The 20,761-nt window shown below is 48.1% G+C and overlaps 1 protein-coding gene across 1 annotated transcript; it reads right to left on the bottom strand.

Moving 5' to 3' along the window:
• Positions 1-438: 438 nt before the first annotated feature.
• On the bottom strand, positions 439-20,203 carry TCF25 (TCF25 ribosome quality control complex subunit). Its single transcript, XM_028739913.2, has 18 exons — positions 19,970-20,203; positions 18,266-18,415; positions 17,771-17,845; positions 17,227-17,360; positions 14,644-14,709; positions 12,774-12,856; positions 11,368-11,498; positions 8,394-8,493; positions 6,982-7,075; positions 6,628-6,720; positions 6,230-6,335; positions 5,670-5,829; positions 4,907-4,994; positions 4,091-4,249; positions 3,573-3,663; positions 2,219-2,298; positions 1,153-1,225; positions 439-677 (listed from the first exon to the last, which is right to left on the bottom strand). Exons 1-18 carry the CDS (start codon positions 20,186-20,188, stop codon positions 513-515), a joined length of 2,067 nt encoding a protein of 688 aa, XP_028595746.2. The 5' UTR covers positions 20,189-20,203; the 3' UTR covers positions 439-512.
• Between the last annotated feature and the right edge of the window lie 558 nt (positions 20,204-20,761).

The following is a 20,761-nucleotide window of genomic DNA, read 5'->3' as shown; positions in this document are numbered from 1 at the left end:
GTGGCCTTCAACCTTTCCAAATCCAGGATTCGTCTTTAACCAGAGCATGCATTTGGTAACACAATTTTTCCTCTCTCTCTCTCTCTCTCTCACACACACACCATATAGTTATATGGTGATGCTGCTGCTGTTGCACTATCCCACCTTGGATCAGGCCATGACCTGGTAGTGGGTCTTGATCCAATAGTTGAAGACTGGTGCTCTAGCCTATGTGGTTTCAGTGGCAGGAGCCACTGAGAAAAGGCAGGCAATTGGCACAAAAAATCTCTGTCCTTAGGCAGGACAGCTGCATGTTAGCGAAACCTGGATCTCATGAAAGCAACTGTGTGCAGCTTTCAGAGCAAAGGCCATTTCTTCCCTATCAGATGTGCCTAGATGATAACCATGCCCTTTTTTCTGGTGTGTGCATGTTTAAGGCACAGAGACACTCTACCCCTCTGGCTTATGATTGTTTATTTTGCGGCAAGGGAAGTTACAGAAGGGGCGGAAAGGAAGTTCTGGGGTGCAAGGGCCTAGTCCCACTCTCCTCCATCCCCCTCGGGGTTGTCATCCCGTGGTGGCTCCTGGAACTGGATATTTGCCAGCATGTCCCGCATGGCTGCCATCAGTCTGTTCACACCTTGGTTCAGATTCTGTCCTGCACCCGGCTCTTCCTCTCCACCGGCTCGGACTTCTCCCTGAAACACAGCACAGGGCAAGGAGTTAGACAAGGCAGCTTGACTGGAAGAGGTGCTGGGCACTGAAGGAGAACCAGCCCAGTCTTTGGGGTCCTCAGAAGAAATGCTAGAAAGAAGCTTATCTCGGTCTCTTTGCTGAAAATTCTTCACCTCTTCTGCTCCTTAGAAATACCATACACTTAGGGAGGAAGGCCTGGACACTCCAGTCTTCTCGGTGGGAGAACCTGGCAGACTGGATTGTAGAAGCACACTAGATGGGGCTGATGGGAGTTGGATCAAGCAAAAGAGGGACCATCTAGTCCAGCCTCCTGTTCTCACAGTTGCCAACTTGGTGCCCATTATGGGAAACCTGCAGGCAGGACCCAAGTGCAAGAGCACTCTCCCCTCCTGCCGTTCCCAGCACCTAGTACTCAGAAGCATGCAGCCACTCAACACACCTGCCTTACCTTGGCCAGTCATTTCACACTCAACATACCTGCAAGTTGAAGTTTGGCAAGAGTGAGCGAAAGAAGAGAGATAAAGTGCTTTCATTGGCTGGATGGGTTGCCCTGGAAAAAAAAGAGAAAGTCTGGTCACAAATGGACCTCCTCCTCTTTCCTAGGAGGGCACGTCATGGCACTTCATGAGCCAGGGAGTGTGCAATTTTGGACTACTATCCAGAAAGACAGTCTAGTGCAACGGATCTTAATGCTGGGCTAAGCTAAGACTCTGGTTCCAATCCCCACTCAGCTATGAAACTCACTGGGTAAACTTCAACCAATCACAGGGGCAAGAGGCCGATTTTATGTCATCTGAACTGTTTGGAGGACCGGTGGGATACAAAAGGCAATGTAAAAAGAATAAATAGTTGGCCCCCTGCGTGGGAAGAACAAAGTGAGATGGGGAAGGGTGGGTGGGTCTTTGATGCACTGAGGAGATGGACCACAGCTTATGAGCAAAGTATGTACTCTGCAGGCAAAAGGTCCCAGGTTCCATCCCTGTTATCTCCAATAGGAGGTGATGGGAAAGAACATTCTCTACCTGATTCCCCAGAGCACCTCTGCTACTCAGAGAAGACAATAATGAGTGTGATAGGCAGGTAGGCTGGCCTGGAATAAGGCAGCTGACTGGTGTCCATTGGGACTAGAAAGCAGGGAGACCAAGAGGAGCCACAGTTAAGTGAGAGGTGGAGCCAACTAATTCTAGCTTTTTAGTTTTGTCCCCATCCTTCTCCTTGCTGAGTTCTACAAGGGCAGCATTGAGGCTAAGGAGGAGAAAGCTGACAGGCAGTGACACTTGTTGGACTGGTTGTAAGTAAACGGGGGAGATTACTGAGGGAAAACCGAGAATGGTGGAGCAGTGCCCCATTTGCCCTAATGGACCAGTTTTCACTGCCTGTATAAAAACTCGTAAACACAATGCATGTTTAAAAGATTCAGAGAACTGGACCACTTCTGGTCCTTCCTGGGTTTTTTTGTCTACCCCAGGCTGACACAGATCTAAGTAAATATCCAAGCTACTGAATTGGATGGAGGTGTGCAGGAAGCAGCAACAGGTGGTACCTTTCTGGCCTTGTGTACGAAACAATGGAGTCCAGAGGCGGCAGGGGGTCAAACCCCATTATCGGCTGGGAGGTCACTTCCTTGAGAGAGGGAGGGAAATTGAATCCAGGTCAGAACTCATCACCAGCTTTGTATTTAGCTGTAGCATTTTTTTACCCTGCTTTTCAGCAAATAGGCTCCTAGAGCAGCTTACAGAAGAGCCGTAACTAACAAGACAATCATTGTGAGTAGGCTTATGGTCTAAAATACATGTACCCAAAGGGAAAAGAGAAGCAAATTCAGGCACCCCTTCTTAAAATTAAAATATTTGTTCCCACAATGGCCAGCTTGAGTGGAAACAGTTCAGGGAGAGGCACCTGATGTAGCTGATCTCTGGGCAGAGCCGATGGAGTGGCCCTGCTTTGCTTCCCTCCCTTTGCTGCTTCCTACTGGATTACTTCCTACTGGGGACGCGGGTGGCGCTGTGGGTAAAACCTCAGTGCCTAAGACTTGCCGATCGCATGGTCGGCGGTTCGAATCCCCGCGGCGGGGTGCGCACCCGTTGCTCGGTCCCAGCGCCTGCCAACCTAGCAGTTCGAAAGCACCCCCGGGTGCAAGTAGATAAATAGGGACTGCTTACTAGCGGGAAGGTAAACGGCGTTTCCGTGTGCTGCTCTGGTGCCGGTTCGCCGGAGCAGCTTCGTCACGTGACCCGGAAGTGTCTGCGGACAGCGCTGGCTCCCGGCCTCTAGAGTGAGATGAGCGTGCAACCCTAGAGTCTGTCAAGACTGGCCCGTACGGGCAGGGGTACCTTTACCTTTTACTGGATTACTTATAAAGTGCCAAATATGCACTAGGTGCTGCACAAAAAAACATACAAAAACGGGTTCCTGCCTGTAGGCTTACAATCTAGAAATATGAGACAAAAGAAGGGAACTTTGTACAAGCTGGGAGAACTGTGAAAGAAAAAATGTGGCTGCTCTCAAGGTGGTGGCAGATGCAGCCCTGGGATGGCTAGCAAGGCCCCTTGTGGGTGGGAGGGGCCTAAATGGCAGTAGAGCTGATAAGCTTGCTATACTGACGAGAGGCACAGTGCACACTTGCCATGCAGAAGGTCCCAGACATTCCCATTAAATGGTATCAGGCAACAGTGCTGGGAGAAGCCTCTGCTCTCCAGCTAACAACACTGTGCAGGATGGGCCATTGCCAGCTCAATACCAGCCAGCTCCTTATGCCCAAAGAACTGTGATACGGGAGCCCAGAAAGGCCATATTGAACAGAATCAGAAGAAGGAAGAGATACCGACAGGATATGCTCCCCATAAAAAATAGGTTTGTGAGGTGCAGCTATGCCCCTGCCCCATCCATTCTCTCACCGGAGGCAATGCTGCTGTGGCTTCCCTTATCTCCGAGAGGATCACATGGCGGTAGACATTCCTGGGAGCGTTCTGGTACCTTGCCTTTCGCCTAAGGGCCAAAAATATTTCAGAGAAGTGGCTCTAATTTGCTATATGCATCCCTCGGAGCTCTCTTTCCCAGCCACACGTAAGCAAAGGCCTCCTCTGCAGAAACACATTGGCACCCAGGGCTGCTTGCCAGAATCCCCCAAAAGTAGCTGCATTCAGTCAGCCCAGTTAACAGTTCTTGACATGATAGCTTCAAAAAGGTTTCTTTCCCGGCCACCCTCAAATTAGCTGGCACATCTAAGCAGGCACCAAGCACAGCCCACTGCCCAGCTATGTCTCTCCCCCACCCCCTGGTTGTTGAACACTCTCTTCTCTCAACAGGAGGGTAACAGCATGCAGGAGCCAGCAGAATATGGCAGGGAATGCTTGGAGCCAGAGCGGGAATGAATTCTGCCCGCCAACATCCTGGAGCAGGTGCAGAGACTCACTTCTGCTCAGCCTCCTCCAACATTGGGTCCTTGGCATCCACCATCCGCAACACCTCATGCACGTTTGTTTCGAGCCAGGCCATGACAGCCGGGTCCTTCCAGAGGGAATGGGTCCTCCCAAGATAGAGGGCAACCAGCTGGTTCAGCACAGGGGGCGAACTGCAGAGGGAAAACGAGACACCTTTAAACATGGCAGCTTAAAGCATTTTGCTGCCTTAGAGGTAGACTTGCTGAGGGCAAGTCCTCACAGGAAGAGAAACGAGAGCAGAAGGCCTCAGTTCCACTACTAGGCATCAAGGCTGATGAAGACAGCGGAGCTGAGCCACCCAATAAGGCATTTTCACTTTTAGCAGGGTACATTACACTTTTATTCTGCCCTTGTCCTGGGGGAAAGGCCAGAGTCAGAAATCATCCTTATGTCCATTCCATAGACTGTGACCTGCCCCTCCGACACTGTAGCAACAAGAGACCAGACAGTCTTGAACCAGAAACGTGCCCAGCCTCTTTGCTGTAGAGATCCCTTGATGCTTGCTGAAAGCATTAGAAGAAGCTTCTGCTCTCCTGCTGACTGCCATTGGCCCCAGAAACTGACAACACAAGCACCCATGTAAGCAACTGATTCTCAGTTTGACCTGACGTTGCTGACATGCAATCCTCTGGTTCTGATGCTTCCCTTGGTATTCTGAAAAACCTCCCCCCAATCTTGCTAGTACTCAATAAGAAGATTCAGCTGCTGACACCTCAAAACGCCTCACTCCATTCCTGTAAGACTTGCATGTTCTTGGACTGCAAAGAGCATTTTCACACACTCCTTACCTCAACTGGGCGTCCAGTCCAAAGAATGCATGGGATGCTACTGTGGAATCTGGCTGCACACTACAGCGATCCAACAAAGGCATAAGAACTGGAAGAGGCATGAAGAGAAAGAAATGAGAGGGAAAGACCTCCAACCGCCACAAATGCTGCTGCACGGGTACTCAAAATGGGTCACAATATTGCTCTGCCTCTTGTTCTTTTATTCTTCCCACCACAGAAACAAGTTCTGAATGAAATGGACTTGCAAGGAGTGAGGTGCCATTAAAACCACACAACAGAACTTTTCCTGGCCCCTAATTATTATTTTTAAGGGGTTTTGTTTGAAGTCGCTGTGAAGGAGCAGAAAGGGTGTGCCTTGTCATGGGTCAGCAGCCCAAACTGGACTCCCTTTGTTTGGAGCAGAAGACATTCCCTGCTCAGCCATGCAAGGCTGTCTTGGCAGACCTTATATCCCTTTGGAGCCTGGGGCTGGAAGGGGAAACTGGGCAGGCCCCTCCCAGGGACGAGGCAGTCACAGCATGATGAAAGGCAGGACCCATGTGCTGCTCCTGGCTAAAGCGTGACAGTGTCTTGAAGGGAAAGCGCGGACAAAGAGGAGACGACCAGTCACGGGAAATCTTGATTAAAGCAACCCAACCCCCCTCTGAGGTTTAGCATTACTGCCCGCCCTGAGCCACCACTGCTGAGGGAATATGAAGGGCTTTATTCACAGCTGCGGCCTTCTGTACACCCATCTTTGAACATTTTACACAGACAGACTCACCATTTGGGAACATGACCAGTGACTGCCGAATGAGGCTGGCAGCTCTTTCGTGGGCTTGGTTGATCTCCGACTCTGGGAGGTCTTCCTGCTGGCTCAGAAAGAAATATGCCAGAGGGACCGAGAAGGCAAAGTTTGGGAGTTGAGACAGGTTCCGATGACCCTAAAGGTGGGGGGCAGGAAGGGGGGGGGGGAGAAGAGGAAGAGAAGCTATGTAAGTATCTGGTTGACAGCTGAGCTGATTTTTAAGAAACTTGTATCCCATTTTTTGACCCTAAACGGGGCCACAAAGAAAATTACCAGTTAAATGCAACACATTAACAGTCCATAAAACCAAACACGGAAAGTCAACAGTAACTCTAGTGGTAAATTGCATTATAAGAGTTGCTCATGAACAGGCTGCAGTTACGACCAGCTCCAGAGGAATCGGAAGCACCACAGGCTGTGGCCAGAGTGACTCACACCTAATTCTTCTGCAGGTGGTGGGGTGACCTTCTGGCAACTCAGCCAGACTCTTCCGTTCTCAGCACACTTCCTGCCAGGGCCACCCACTAGCAACTCACCTCCCACTCCTGAAACATGCGTGTCAGGAAGGCGTACTCTCTTGCTCGTAGCGACAGCAAATCAATTATCAGCAGTATGCACAGCGGGTCATTCTCTGGATCAAGGCTTTGGAGATAGGAGTGGAATTCAAGGGTGGGGAGATTAAAAACCATGTGAGTCTATTGCAAAACCAACCAGCAATAGTCAAGACCAACCAGCAAATTAATCAACCCTTCTCCATGTCTACATAAGGGAGTTAACTGCCCCCTTAAAAACTTTTAGAGAAATTAAGGGCTCAGTATGTAAACACACACCTGCTCAGGGTAGAGGTGGGAGACGGGTGTGCTGGTCAGTCCTCCCACCAAGTCTAAAAGACAGACCAGAGGCCTAAAGCTGCCTTATAAGAACCAGTAGTTACCTCAGAATAAGTTTGCAGAACTCCAGGGCGGTGCGAGGACAACCTCTCCTCTCTAGGAAAATCATATGCTTGAACAGAGCCAGATAGAAGGCTCTGAGAGGAACAGCAAAAAAAGCAAAGATTAATGATTAACAATATAACAACAACAATTCAGTCTGGCCATGGAAAAGGGCATAAACAGAGGCCTAGTAATGCAGCTCGAGACAGATTCAACAGGCTTGATCAGCCATGAAGGGCAGCACATTCTGGTTCGACTCCTTTCCTGGCTTGTGCAAAGAAGTCATCTATCTTTAGAGTGAGAAGTCCTGACTGAGCAAGCAAACTCCCATTCGGCACTGTCAATGGGACTCTTACCTGTTCTCTGGCCTCCGGTAGTCCAGTCTGCAGGTCCCGCTAGTGAGGCTGAACATTGGGTGAAAGGCGCACTCCAGGGTGTAGAGGGCTCTTTCTGCAAAAGAGGCACCAAGAGTGGGGCATGGCTGAGTCACCTTCTGTAGCCTTTCATGTACTGATTATATTCTTCAAAAACAAGGCGAGGTATTAAATTTTAATACTTTAAGCCCATATGGTTTGGGTGCAGGATACCACCTCCCTACCAACTTGCATGCTGCCTTAGATCGTAATAACTTAAGAAGAGCCTGCCGGATCAGACCGATGGCCCATCTAGTCCAGCATCCTGTTCTCACAGGGCCAGCCTATGGGAAATCAGCAAGCAGGGCTCAAGTACAAGAGCAGTCACCACATGTGTGGTTTTCTGCAACTGGTATTCAGCTGTGGTGGACAGGCCTTCCTCCATTTCTAGCACCGACATAACAATATTGTAGATTTTTAATGATACTGTGATTTGAACTGTTGCAAGCTGCCTGAGTGATGCAAATGCATTTGAAGTATTAGAACAGAAATCTAATATATACACTATGTAATGTAAACAAACTATGCAATACAGATTTAATAACACACAGTAAGCAAGTTTTAGTGTTGGTTTTTGCTGTTGTGAGTATCATGTTTAGGTGGCAGCAAAAAGGTCAGGCAGAGGTAGCCACAAGAGCAATCCCACTCTGGTCCAAGCTACCTGGGAAATTGGTGTGTGTGTGTGTGTGTGTGTGTGTGTGTGTGTGTGTGTGTTCCCTCCTATAGCACCAGAGCAGGGGTAGCTAACATGATGCCACCTGGATGTTGTAGGCTGCAACCTCCATCATCTCTGACCATTGGTGATGCTGGGAGTTGTGGATCAATAACATCTGGAGGACGCTATATTGGTTACCCCTGTCCTGGAGGCAGGAGACACCACTCATCTTTGGAGTTTTTGTTGTTGTTGTTGTTAAAATATTGTTAACCCATTTCTCTGTCAAATCAGCATTAAACCCAGATTCCACTAAATGCTAGAAATACTAAAATTAGTACTCTACTGTTGTTGAAATGGCTAGAGTGGGAACATGATGAACTGAAAGGGGACTTCATAGATGAGGTGCCACAACTGTTCCCTTCAAGACTGACTCTAAAGAGCAAGTGGAAGGTGCTTCCTAATCCAGGTGTCCTATGAAACAGTAGCATCCCAGGGGGTGAAGAGCAATGCTCTGGATTACTAGCTGGTGACACATATGGCTCCCACAATCCCCTATTCTGGAAGGCATGGCCCTCTTTAGAACACATGCATCCTTCTAGACTCCCTCCTCTGTTTTGGGGAGAACCATAATTCCAGGAGCAGCTCAAGCAACACAGCACAGCCCTCCCAGCTTCTACTCTGGCTGCCCTCAGCTTCTTACCGACAAGGTCTCTGGCCATCTCCTGGTCCTCCTGCATCCGACAGACGTCACTGAGCTGTAAGAGTGAATCTACATGCGAAGGGTTCATCTGGAGCAAAAGCTGCAAGCAGACAGATGAAGCAAGCATTTTGAAATCTGTGACATGGCTATTTCCTTCTCTTCATATTTTATTGATCCGGAGGACGACTTTTCATGAAAACAGCCGGCTACATAATAACAGGCTAGGGAACAAACAATTACTCCAAGATGTGAAACATTCAGTTCTTTGATTGCTCCGAAGTGGTGTATTAAGTGAAATTCCAATGGGCTGCACTTCACCTTGAATGAACTCCCAAGCCCATCAACTGTGAATGGTGCAAGAAAGCAGATCTAAGATTAGAGAGGGATCTCCGGGGTGGGGGTGGGGAGGGGCTGACCAGAATCACTACAAAGTTTTCAGTCAGCCTGATTAGGCACCACCATATACGTACGAGACAACGAATTTCAGAACTTGTACTGTGAGGCAGTTGATGACCTGAGGAGTCACACTAGGACATCTTGACTAGTCAATTGGTCAACAAGGGCCTAACCCCTTGGAGTTGAAGGAAGCAAAGGTAGCTGCAGTGTGGTGTGGGGGAGGCACATGCTGGTGGGACAGGACAGGGTCGTACCATGCCTAAGGGGCTGCACACACCATAAGCTTTGATGCCTGCAAATCGCAACCTCAACCCACCCCTATCCCAATCACAATTAGCTGGGAAATAACAGGACCACCCAGCTCTAGTTGTCTGTCTGTCTGACCACTTGTAGGCCACAGAATGCTGAACTCAGCAGACATTTGGTCTGACCATGACCCACTGTGCCAAGGCTTGCATTGCGACAACTGAGTGTCATCTGAATTTGCAAAGCTGCAGCTTCTAGCTGCTGCCTTCTGTTTCTCCCCAAGCCAAAGACGCCCATCAAGCACAGATCCCATGCCCAAGCAATGAGTGGTGAGAGTGCAAAGCGTGAGTCTTCCCCAGACAAAGGGTCTTCTATCTAAAAAACAGAACAGTAAAGTTTCAAAGAGCCGTGTTTGCCCTCATCGGGGAAGGGGAAGGGGGGGGGGAGCTGGGGGCTCTCCAAGCTCAATGTCCTGATTATGCTAATATTAGGCCAAGAATGATTTGCCTGCTTTGTGTGTGCCATCAAAGTTGTTGCCCAACTTAATTCACCAGGATATGGTCAGTAAAGCCTCAAAGCAGAGCCTGTTCTGCTAAAGTACCAAGAAAAATTAGGCACGCCTTTCTTCAAATCTGGAAAAAGAAGTTTAAAAATAGCACAGCTGCCTATTCAAATCTTGCTTGTTAGAATCCACTCAGCGCTCTCTTTGCTCACCCCCACCTTCTGTCCCAGACAGGAGGGGCGTCCTCAGCCAGGGGCTTGCTTTATGGGTGAGTTCATCCAGGTCAACAACAATGGCTGCAAGCCCAATGTGGAAATCAAGTTCCTTTATGACAGGCAGGGCAACCTCTGCGCTGCAGGAGAGCCTTGTTCCACATCAGATTTCTGCTCCATAAAGTAACAGAACAGACTGCCTCTTCCCGAACCAATGACTTCAAGTTACAAGAAAGCAGACTGAGACTAAACACCAGCAAGAACTTTCTGACAGTAAGAGCTGTTTGACAGTGTAGCAGATTCCCTTGGGAGGTGTGGACTCTCCTTCACTGGAGGTGTTTAAGCAGAGGTTGGATGACCATCTGTCATGAATGCTTTAGCTGAGATTCCTGCATTGCAGATGACTGGACTAGATGACCCTTGGGCTTTCGTTCCAACTCTATGATTCTCCACAGGACCAGGAGTACAGACCAAAGCGTCAATGAACATAATTATATCGCAATTCCAAAAGTGATTTTTGAATTTTCAGAAAGAGAGATACAAAGGAGGAACTTCCAGCTACCCTCCCACAAAATACAGAGTCAGCCTTTGGAATTCACTGCCTCAGGCTGTTGTGATGCTACCAATATAGCTTGCTTTTGGAAAGGATTAGGTGAAAACATCAGTCACTAGTAGCAAAATCTTCCAAGACACAAAAACGTGGCAGCAGATAATGCTTTAGAAACCCACCACCATCAAGGGTCTCTTTAGTGACTGAACCCTTCAGTCCAAATCTTACAAACATGGGCAAACATTGTGCATAAGATCTGGGCAAAAGGATGCAGGATCTGTGACTATGCTATGTACTGTGAAGGACTAGAGCCCAGAATGCAGCAGGGTTTGCCATCTTTTGTCATATATCTCCATGTAATGACAAACTCATTGTCCTGTACTCTGAAGGCCAAACTAGACAAGACATTTGTCATGCAGTTTGTTTTCTGCTGTGTTTGAGTTTAAAAACAGAAGGGGAAGGAGCCTTCTTAACCATTTCCCCCTGCCACATTCACAACCAGAATCGCTCACCCATCCATGCCTACAATTCAATTATTCTGTTTGCTGATGGGGAATATCAAAGGAAGCTCCCCTTCAGGTTGTGCAGGGAGAGGAGAAATTCTGATCATGACTGTGGCTATGGGGCAAAGGGATACAATCTGATTTGGCTCCCTGCCCCTGCAAGCCATGGCAAACTACATGAGCAAAGACACATCTCATTTGGTCCCAAGACATGGCACTTCTTGCCCACGCTGGCCGCAACCACTTTTTCCAGCTGTCCGCCTCTGACCACTAGTGTGTAAGGACATCACAGTATACATGCCCTGCTTGTGAACCTCCTACAGTGGCCACTGCCAGCCTTGGGTCAGAGCAATTCCACAGATGGAATGCTGAGCTACCTGGACAATTGCTCTGACACAGGAGGGTCCTTCTTGTAAAACATTCAACACGCAATCGCCTGATACAATACAGGTTGGCAGACTGCTGGATATTCAGAGACCAGGTACTGGCAACATCAAAAATGGCTGCCATTCTTACAGGTGGGTTCTGATCATCGCAGCAGGGCCTTGTCCGATTGAGAACCTACCACCAGATTGTTTGGATCCATGGACTCCACGGCATCCAAGAACTTGAACTGCACCTGCTGGTATTCTCGATGGTGCTCAAATGCAAAGTGTTGTACCCCTCGCTTTGTTTCTAGCAGCGCCATGGATATGCCTAGGCAGAATTGGGGACGGGAAGGGGAGAGAAAGAGGGCTGTTAATGCACGATGCAATATATTTACAGCACCTAAGGGAGCATGCCCAACCCAACTTAACTAGTTCTGTTAGTTGACTCCCTAAAGCAAGTGTGGGAAACCTTTAGATCAGCCTTTCTCAACCTTGGGTCCCCAAATGTTGTTGGACTTCAACTCTCATCATCGCTGACCACTGCTCCCACTAGCTAGGGGGAGTTGGAGTCCAACAACATCTGAGAACCCAAGGTTTAGGAAGGCTGCTCTAGATGTTGCTGAACCACAACTCCCATCATTCCTGGCTACTGGCCATGCTTGCTGGGGCTGATGGGAGTGGTAGTTCAGCAACACCTGGAAGGTCAAAGCTTTCCTGCTCTTGCACCAAAGCAAGGATTCTTGCTTTCTCCAGGCTTAAAAACAAATTGAGGCTCCAAGCAAGCACACAGGCAAAGAAGTGTGGGCAGTCAGGGTTATAGATACTTGGTTAAGGAGATAAATTTTCCTTTCCGACATCTTCCAGAAAGCTAGACTGCGCAATGATTCCAGGCACAGAGGAAGAGACCTCCTTTTGGTCACATAAACAGAAAGGTGGGTGGTAAAAGGTAAAGGTACCCCTGCCCGTACGGGCCAGTCGTGACCGACTCTAGGGTTGCGCGCTCATCTCGCTAAAGAGGCCGGGAGCTGGCGCCGTCCGAAGACACTTCCGGGTCACGTGGCCAGCGTGACGAAGCTGCAACTGGCGAGCCAGCACCAGTGCCGCACATGGAAACGCCGTTTACTTTCCCGCTAGTAAGCGGTCCCTATTTATCTACTTGCACTTAGGGGTGCTTTCGAACTGCTAGGTGGGCAGGAGCTGGGACCGAACGACGGGAGCTCACCCCGCCGCGGGAATTCGAACCGCCAACTATGCGATCGGCAAGTCCTAGGCACTGAGGTTTTACCCACAGCGCCACCCGCGTGGTGGGTGGAGTGACATACAAACACTGCTCCTACATGTCAGCTCAGCACATGCGGTCCTGCTACTTGACATGTGAAGATGTACTTCCTCACACACAAAATAAAGCAGCCTGCCCCAAATTGGCTGGGAATGACGGGAGTTCTAGTCCAAAACATCTGGAGGAAACTAAGTGGAAGGGGAAGATTGCACTAAAGTAACAGCTATGAGGATGTAATCAGCAACCAGGCATGTGTTTCCAACGCAGGTGTAAAGCCAGCGGGAGTGCACAGAGCACCTGAGGGAAGCGGGGAAAGCCTCTCACCTGTTTTGCTATGGCGTGGCCAAGTGTTCTTAGGCACTGTCAGCCACGTGCTGCGGACATACTGGCGCTGCCTCTGCCGTGGCCTGCAGAAGAAACAGAACTTGGAGACTGAATGCAAGACCAATGAATACCACAAGGTATACCACAGTGACACACAGAGAGAGACACATACACAAACAAGCAGAAACACTCATGCAAAATATTAATAATAATTATACCCCGCCCATCTGCCTGGGTTTCCCCAGCCACTCTAGGCGGCTTCCAGCAAAATATTAAAATACAATGTTATTTTAGCTGAACAAACTGATGAAAATTACTTTTGATATTTATTTTATTTATAAAATTTATATCCCATTCTTTAATGCAAACAATCTCAGGGTGGCCACATTCCAATAAAACAATAAAAATACACACAGTAATCCCTCCACAATAAAACATTAAAAACAGAACAAGAAATGCAATTTTCAATCTGCTCCATATGATGGCTCAGCATTTCATCTCCTATCCAGATTTCCAATGAGCTCTGTCTTAAGGGGCATTTATTTACCTGAGCCCTTATCTAATTTCCAGATTGGTCTTCTAGTCCACATAGCTGATGGCTACATTTGGAGCATTCTTTTACCATGAAAGGACTCTGTCATGTGACTGACCTGCCCTGGCTTCCTCCTGTGGTTACCTAATGTGTATCATAAATATATTCTGATACCGGCCACTAATAATGAACAACACATTATAGATATTACTGCAATTTTTTAATGCTATTTTTTGTGATATACAAATAACATGAGAAGGAAAAAAATGCAATCTGGTCTCTCAGAATTAGGAAGGTCAGATATCATCTCCTTCCCACCTAACTAGAAAGCCATCTTTTTCATTAGCAGATTTCTCTCTGTTTCAGCCTTTCCCCACCTGTTGCCTCCCACAACCCCCATCAGCCCCAGTCAGTACAAGTTTGCTGCCTGGGGCTGATGGGAACTGTAGTCCAAGCCAGGGCACCTGGTTAGTGAAGGTGGCTCTACACTTTGCTGTGCTCTGCCAGTAGTTGCCGCTATCTTGCTGAAGCAAACAGCACTATAAGCACCAACTACAAGCACAGCACAAAAAATTACAAAATGCACCAAAACGAAGCAAACACCCACAAGATCTCCCATGCAGAGAGGAAACTTGTTTAAGTCTGACGCTGCAAGCTGCTCACGCGCTCTTTGTAAACAAACCAGAGAGTCATATGTAGCACCTCATTAAATTCAGCTGATTAATTGATACTTGGGGAATGGCACGGCAGTAAGGGAAAAGAAGCTCAACAGGACAGGTATTTAGGACAGCAGCACACTACTGGCTTGTGCCTACCAGAACTGGGACCATGCCTCCTGAACCTTCAGATATCTGTGTTGGCTCCCTGCCCTCCTGAAGAAATTATAGGCTGCTTCCTGCACTTGGAACAGCAGCATAATCATGGTTCAAAGTCACCACCATGTCCTCCTTCCTACCACATCCGAATGACCTACAAGTACTCGTCCCCATCCAGGCACCTCACACTTGTAGGCTGGGCTTTAAAGAGATTGTTTAGATTAGCACAAAGGGTTAAAAACTGACACTATCTCTAAGGAAACACTGAGGCTATTGTGCTGAGGTCCCATTTCCCTCGTCTTCAGCACTCTGTGATGTCTGAGATCTCCACAACACAACCCTAACCCTAACCCTTGTCTCAGAGACAGTCTAAAAGTGGAGTGTTAAGCAAGAGGCATTCAGAGTTCCTCAGCCTAAGAGGCTTAAGCAAAAAGTATGTTTTTATAGGACAACTGGCAGATGCTTTAGTCTCCCACAGGACCTAACTAAGCACATGCTTCACACTTCTAGAGTTTGAACTTACCTCTGATCACCAAGAACTGCTCGGGCCCCGAAATATCTCTTCAGCTCTGTTTCTGGATTCAAGTTCCTGGAAAAAAATTGTAATACAAATCAACCTATTTATTTATTTATATTAATTATATACAAAGAACAAGAAACAGGTCTGTGCCCTGAGAAGCTTACAATCTAAAATTCAGCAGCAGCTGGGGAGAGTGCTGTTGTGCTCAGGTCCTGCCTCTGGGCTTCCCCTGGGCATCTGACTGGCCACTTTGAGAACCAGACAGGCCTTTGGCCTGCTCCAAGAGGGCTCTTCTTATGCAACAAGAGAAGGAGCAGAGATGGAGCCAGAGGCAGCCGGGTGACAAACACCAATTTGTTTCAGTTTTCTTAGGCGTAAGTCAGGGGCAGGAAACCCATGGCTCTCCAGATTGGCCAATGGTCATGGATGATGGAAGTTGGAGTTCAGCAACATCTGGAGGGCCACAAATTCTCCTATCCCTGATGAAGATGTTCTGGGAGACAGATTCACACTTACAGGAAGGGAGACATGGCAGAGGCCTCCCCAAAAGGTATATTCAGCAACCCCTTTGCTGAAACACCCTACCTAGCCTTACATTTCTTTCCATACCTCTTCTGAGTGTTTCACTTATCTCTACTACTGGAGGAGCAGAGGCTATATTTAAAAGGGCAGAACCAATAAGGACTACAGTAAACAAACACAGGAAGAAGCAGGGCAGCTTAATACAGTATTTTCATCTCACCACTCCTTGCCCTTTCAGTATTACTACAAAATAGCTTTGAAACAGAAAGTGCCAATACTGCCCTCTCTTGATCAAACAGTGCAAGACTTCTAACACATCACTAAACTGCCAGCAATCCTACAAGCAACTGTAAACAGGGCTGGAATTAAGTTGCACTCTCTGAAATACAGTGCAGAATTCTGATCTCTCAGAATGCAACCCTCTGTTTTGATCCAAATATATTTCTGACCCCTGTTGTGGAGAAAGGTTGGCTTAAGGCAGACTTTTCAATGGTCAGCGTGAAAATGGTGCGTCATTCATGTAAAATGCTGCCGTAATAATAAACTGAGGGAAGCTTGTAATTTGATCTGCTCTTCTACATAACGCATGCTACGTCAGAAGTTCAGCTTTTCATACACTAAGTAGAATAGAAGCATTGCCACCCGATCCCACCCCCACTCAACATGCCCCCTCCACCTCTTTCCCCCTTTTCTTCCTAATGTTACACTAATGTCTCAACAAATGAAACTGATCTGTAGAAAATATAATTGGAAAAAAGAGACATTGCACATAACTTTTGTAAACCAAGAAATCTTTAATAAAAATATGTTTGTTTTTTAAAAAGTTCAGTTTTTGCACAGACTTTTGAGAAGCTTTACCAAAGACTAGTGGGAGGACTATTGAGAAGTGCATGGAGTCTGGGGAGAAGCAAAAGCTGAAATAGGAAGAGGCAAGACAATTTAGCCACCAGAGAAGGTGAAGAAGAGATGCTCAAGCTCCATTGTTCAATTATTGCCTACCGCAACCACTTCCACTTTTTGAGGATACACCACACATGTATGATTTTAATAGACAACAATTCATTGTATTTGCATTGAGCTTCCTGTGAGGCATGCCTTATTTTCTGGGAGGGACAAACACACACACACACACACACACACACACAGACACGGAACATCTACTGAGCTGCTTCAGCTCTCCCTTCCCAGGTGTAACTTGACAGGCCAAGGATTTGGAGACACCGTTGTAGCAGCAGCACAGGAGGTGCAAGAAGTGCTGGTTGGTATGGCTGGAGGACACGCCCTTAAGTCAAGAATATGCAACATGGTGCCCTCCAAATGCTGCAGACCACAGCTCCCATCAGCCCCAGATAGTATGGCCAATACTCATCGAGATGCTGCAGTCCACAACATCTGAAGAGTACTACCTTGGCTATAATATGCTGCCATCTAGCATGGACTCCTACTACTCACAGCAGCAACCAGGTCCTTCTCCAATCTCTTTAATAGTTTACAAAGCAGCAACTGGGAAAATGTAAGGTAGGTGGCAAAACATGCCTCAACTCCCAGACACGAATTGCTCACTGAGCCTGATTGTTTTCCCCATTCATCTTTGGGGAAGACATACAGTCTGCATGCTGGAAGGTACTTTGTTGGCAGATAAAGAGCAAGTTCCAGAACCTCCAGATATCAAAACCTCCACAGCACGCAGAATACATGTGGATGTGACAATATAAAACAGGGACTTCATTAGGAAGATAAAGGACTTCTGTGAATGGTGTCTAAATGCAAAACAAATGGAAAAAAGGAAGCAACAAAAGCTCTAACAGCACTCTCTAAAGCAGAGGAGGAAACCTGTGACCACTAAGCATGGCCAATGGTCAGGGATGCTGAGAGCAGTAGGCCAGCAACATATGGAAGGCTGCAGCTTAGCCACCTCCGTTCTAAAGCAAAAGTACTTTTGTGCAGGAATTTTGGTTCCTCCCACAAACATTCCACAAGCCACAGACTTCATTTGGTCAACATGCTCCCAGTCCCAAGTGTCCCTAGGTTAGGAAAACGCCTTCGTAAGACTCGGCTTCTTACCTGTGCTCTATGTAGAGCAAAGGCCGATGGTCCGTGATAACTGTGCTCTGGCTCTGGCAAGGTGGCCCATTGGAGTTCTCAATCCTCACAAGGATGCTTTCAATGTCTTCTGTATCGTCCTCATCTCCAGGGCACTGTTAAGAAACATGAAAGTTTACAAGGAAAGCTGCAATATTCTGAGATTCAGCCCCTGATAAAGGAGCTGTCTGTAATGCCTTCCACGTACCCAAACATACTGCTTTAACTTGTCCTAGCACAAATTTCTTCACCCTCTTCTACTAATATGGTGTGGCTGTGTGGCTGTCATGACATCTAGTCTCTGTTCACTACATCTAGCTGGTCAGCTTTCAGTGGGGCTGGAATTACGTTCCCACCACATTTTAAAGAGCCAATCCTACACAAGGGTATATAAATATTTCAAATCCCAAGGGGGCCAGGAGGGTGGGATTCATCCAGCCCTGTCTTATCCTTCCTATATGCATTAGCCAGCCTCACTTGGCATCCCCCTCTGGGTGCTAAACCCACAAACCTAGTTCATATTTACCAGAGACTCGCCAGATGCATTCTTCTTATTCTTTCTTTTCTTCTTTTTCTTTCGTGATTTGTTATTTGAAATAGGCTTTTAAAAATAGAAGTGAATGGTACAATTAAGATATATATATTGCAGCATCAAACCAGAAGCAGAAACATAACTAAGGGATCTAGTCCTGAGAAAAACTTCAGCATTACTTCAGCATTTCTTTTTAAATAAATCATCTCTTGATTCACACATTCTAACACACAGGACACATTTGCATAGTGGCTATCCTAGGAATTAGATGCAATCATGTAGCACATCTGACTCCTGAAAGTAAAGTTTGTCAGGAGTTTATGTCACAGCAGTCTTCCTGCTGTCACTGCTTCTGCTTCCAGAAGCAGAATCTATACAGCCTCACATTATATGTATAAGGGTTTCCCAAGGAAAGAGCACCCTGCCTTTTCCAGGGATACATCTGGGGCACTCACTACTCTTTTACACAGCTGCCTACAGGGTACTTGCCATATGGTCCGGTTGCTCTGTCTCGTCTCCTTCTCTCCGCCTGTCAGTCTTGAGACCTTCTTTGTTCCCTGTGTCACCCTCCTCCTGCAGCCTGGAATCATCTTTGTCCTCTTTAGATGCTACATCATCCTCTGCTTCTTCATTGGTTATCTGTGCAGGTAAAAATTAGTCCAGTTGAACAAATAGGACACATTCCCTAATCATTCAGTGAAATAAAAGCACAGGTTATGTTCGTTTCATTTTGCAGAATAGCAGAATAATGCAGAGGTATGGATTCTTTCACTTATCATATAAAAGGGAAACACCACAGCCTGGTGATAAGTCATGATTTGATAGAGAAAACCACAAGTTCAATTTCTTGTAAAACACACTTTAGAAAGCAGGGCCAGGAAAGCCCTCTGGTTTGATGCTTCAGAGAGCCACTATCACTCAGAGTAGACATTACTGGGCTAGACAGACCAATGGCCTGATTCTATATATGATGGCTTTCCAAGTTTATAAAACGGGGGGAAGGAGAAGAAAAGAGATTAAATGGGCCCATTTCTTTCTCTCTCCCTTATAATATTAGAATGCAAGGCCAGGAAACAAAGCTGACTAGCAGCAGTCATAGGAAAGTGCATTTCATGCAATGGAGAAATTAACTTCATGTCACCACACAATATTTGCCAATAGCTCAGCTTGCTTTAAGAAAGCAACTTCATGGCACATTAGACAACTTCATGGCACATAGAGCTTCCCAATACAAAGTCATTTTTGGGGGTGGGTGGGAGAGGGACTGTTGCCTTCAGGTCCTACTTCTAAACTTCCCAAAAGCATTTGCTTGGTCACTATGGGGAACAGGATGCTGGACTACATGACCTTAGGGCTGATCAGTCAGGAAATTCTGATTTGCTATGACAGCTAGGGACACGGGTGGCACTGTGAGTTAAACTACAGAGCCTAGGGCTTGCCGATCAGAACGTCGGCAGTTCGAATCCCCGCGACGGGGTGAGCTCCCATTGCTCGGTCCCTGCTCCTGCCAACCTAGCAGTTTGAAAGCACGTCGAAGTGCAAGTAGATAAATAGGTACCGCTCTGGCGGGAAGGTAAACGGCTTTTCTGTGCGCTGCTCTGGTTCGCCAGAAGCAGCTTAGTCATGCTGGTCACATGACCCAGAAGCTGTACACCAGCTCCCTTGGCCAATAAAGCGAGATGAGCACTGCAACCCCAGAGTCAGCCATGACTGGACCTAATGGTCAGGGGTCCCTTTACCTTTATGACAGCTAGCAGTGGAACCTCCACATACTGCGAGGGTATTCAACTGAATACCATTTGCTGGGGTAGGGAGAACATAAGAAGTGCCTAACTGCTGGATCAGGCCAAAGGGCCATCTAGTCCAACATTTCTCTTTTCACAATGGCCATCAAGAGGCCTATGGGAAGCATGGAAGTAGGACCTGAGCTTAACAGCAACTCTCTCAACTGGCATTCAGAAGCATAAACTGCCTCCAACCGTGGAGGATAAATAAAATGCCTGCTGCCTGCCATCACACCCTGCTGCTTCTGAGCTTCTTGGAAACATCTGCCAGGCTACTACGGGAAAGCAGCGGAAGCTGAAGCGGGCGGCGGGCCTTTGCCTCTTCTTCTCCTTCTTCCTGAGCCATTATGGCAAGCCTCCTCCCGCTTCAGGGCCACACTGGCGGCAGCTCGGCAGACCCGACCCTCACCAGCTCGAAGAGGTTGGTGACCCGACCCGCCGGCTCCTGCCGGGGCCGCCTCCTGCTGCCTCCAGCCCCCGACAACGACGGCACCTCGCCTCCTCCTCCACCTCCTCCGTCCTCTTCCTCCTCCTCCTCCTCCTCGCCGCCGCCTCCCACATCTAGGCCTCCCAGAGGCGACTGCCCCCGCGACTCCCCCCTCAGCCTCCTCAAGGCCCGTCGCGACATAATAGAACCGTAGCACCCCGGGCAAGAGAAGCCGACGGACCGGAAGCCGCCTGGAGGACCCGAAAGAGAGCAGAGGCGCTTCTTCGTGACGTGTGCGCGCCGCTGCCCGAGAGGACGCCTCTGACGAGCCGGACGGCTCTGCGCATGCCTCGCTTGCCTGCGCGGTCGTTATATTTGATGCCACCAGGAGCGTGCGGCATAAGTCGCGGCTGCAGAGCAAAGCGGGCTGCGTGTGCGCAGGTCCTCGATTCCAGCTGGAATTAAGAGCGAAGGAAGAGCCTCTTGGATCCGGCCATCCCTCATCCAAGCTCTCGCAGCGGCCGACCAGTTGCCTGAGGGAGACCCGCAAGCGGGACCCGAGCACCACAGCGCTCTCCCCTCCTGTGGTCTCCAGCAACTGGTATTCAGAAACATCGCTGCCTCCGACTACGGATAGGGAGCCTAGTCGTCGTGGCTCGTAGCCGTCGATAGCCGCGCCCTCCATGAATGTGCCTAATTCTCTTTTAAAGCCACCCAAGTTGGGATGGATATTGAGATTGAGGAGAAGGAAGGAGCATCGTTCTCTTGTATGGC

This window comes from Podarcis muralis, chromosome 7 (assembly GCF_964188315.1).
Source record: "Podarcis muralis chromosome 7, rPodMur119.hap1.1, whole genome shotgun sequence".
Classification (NCBI taxonomy): Eukaryota; Metazoa; Chordata; class Lepidosauria; order Squamata; family Lacertidae; genus Podarcis; species Podarcis muralis.
This window is presented reverse-complemented; position numbering and strand designations above follow the sequence as displayed.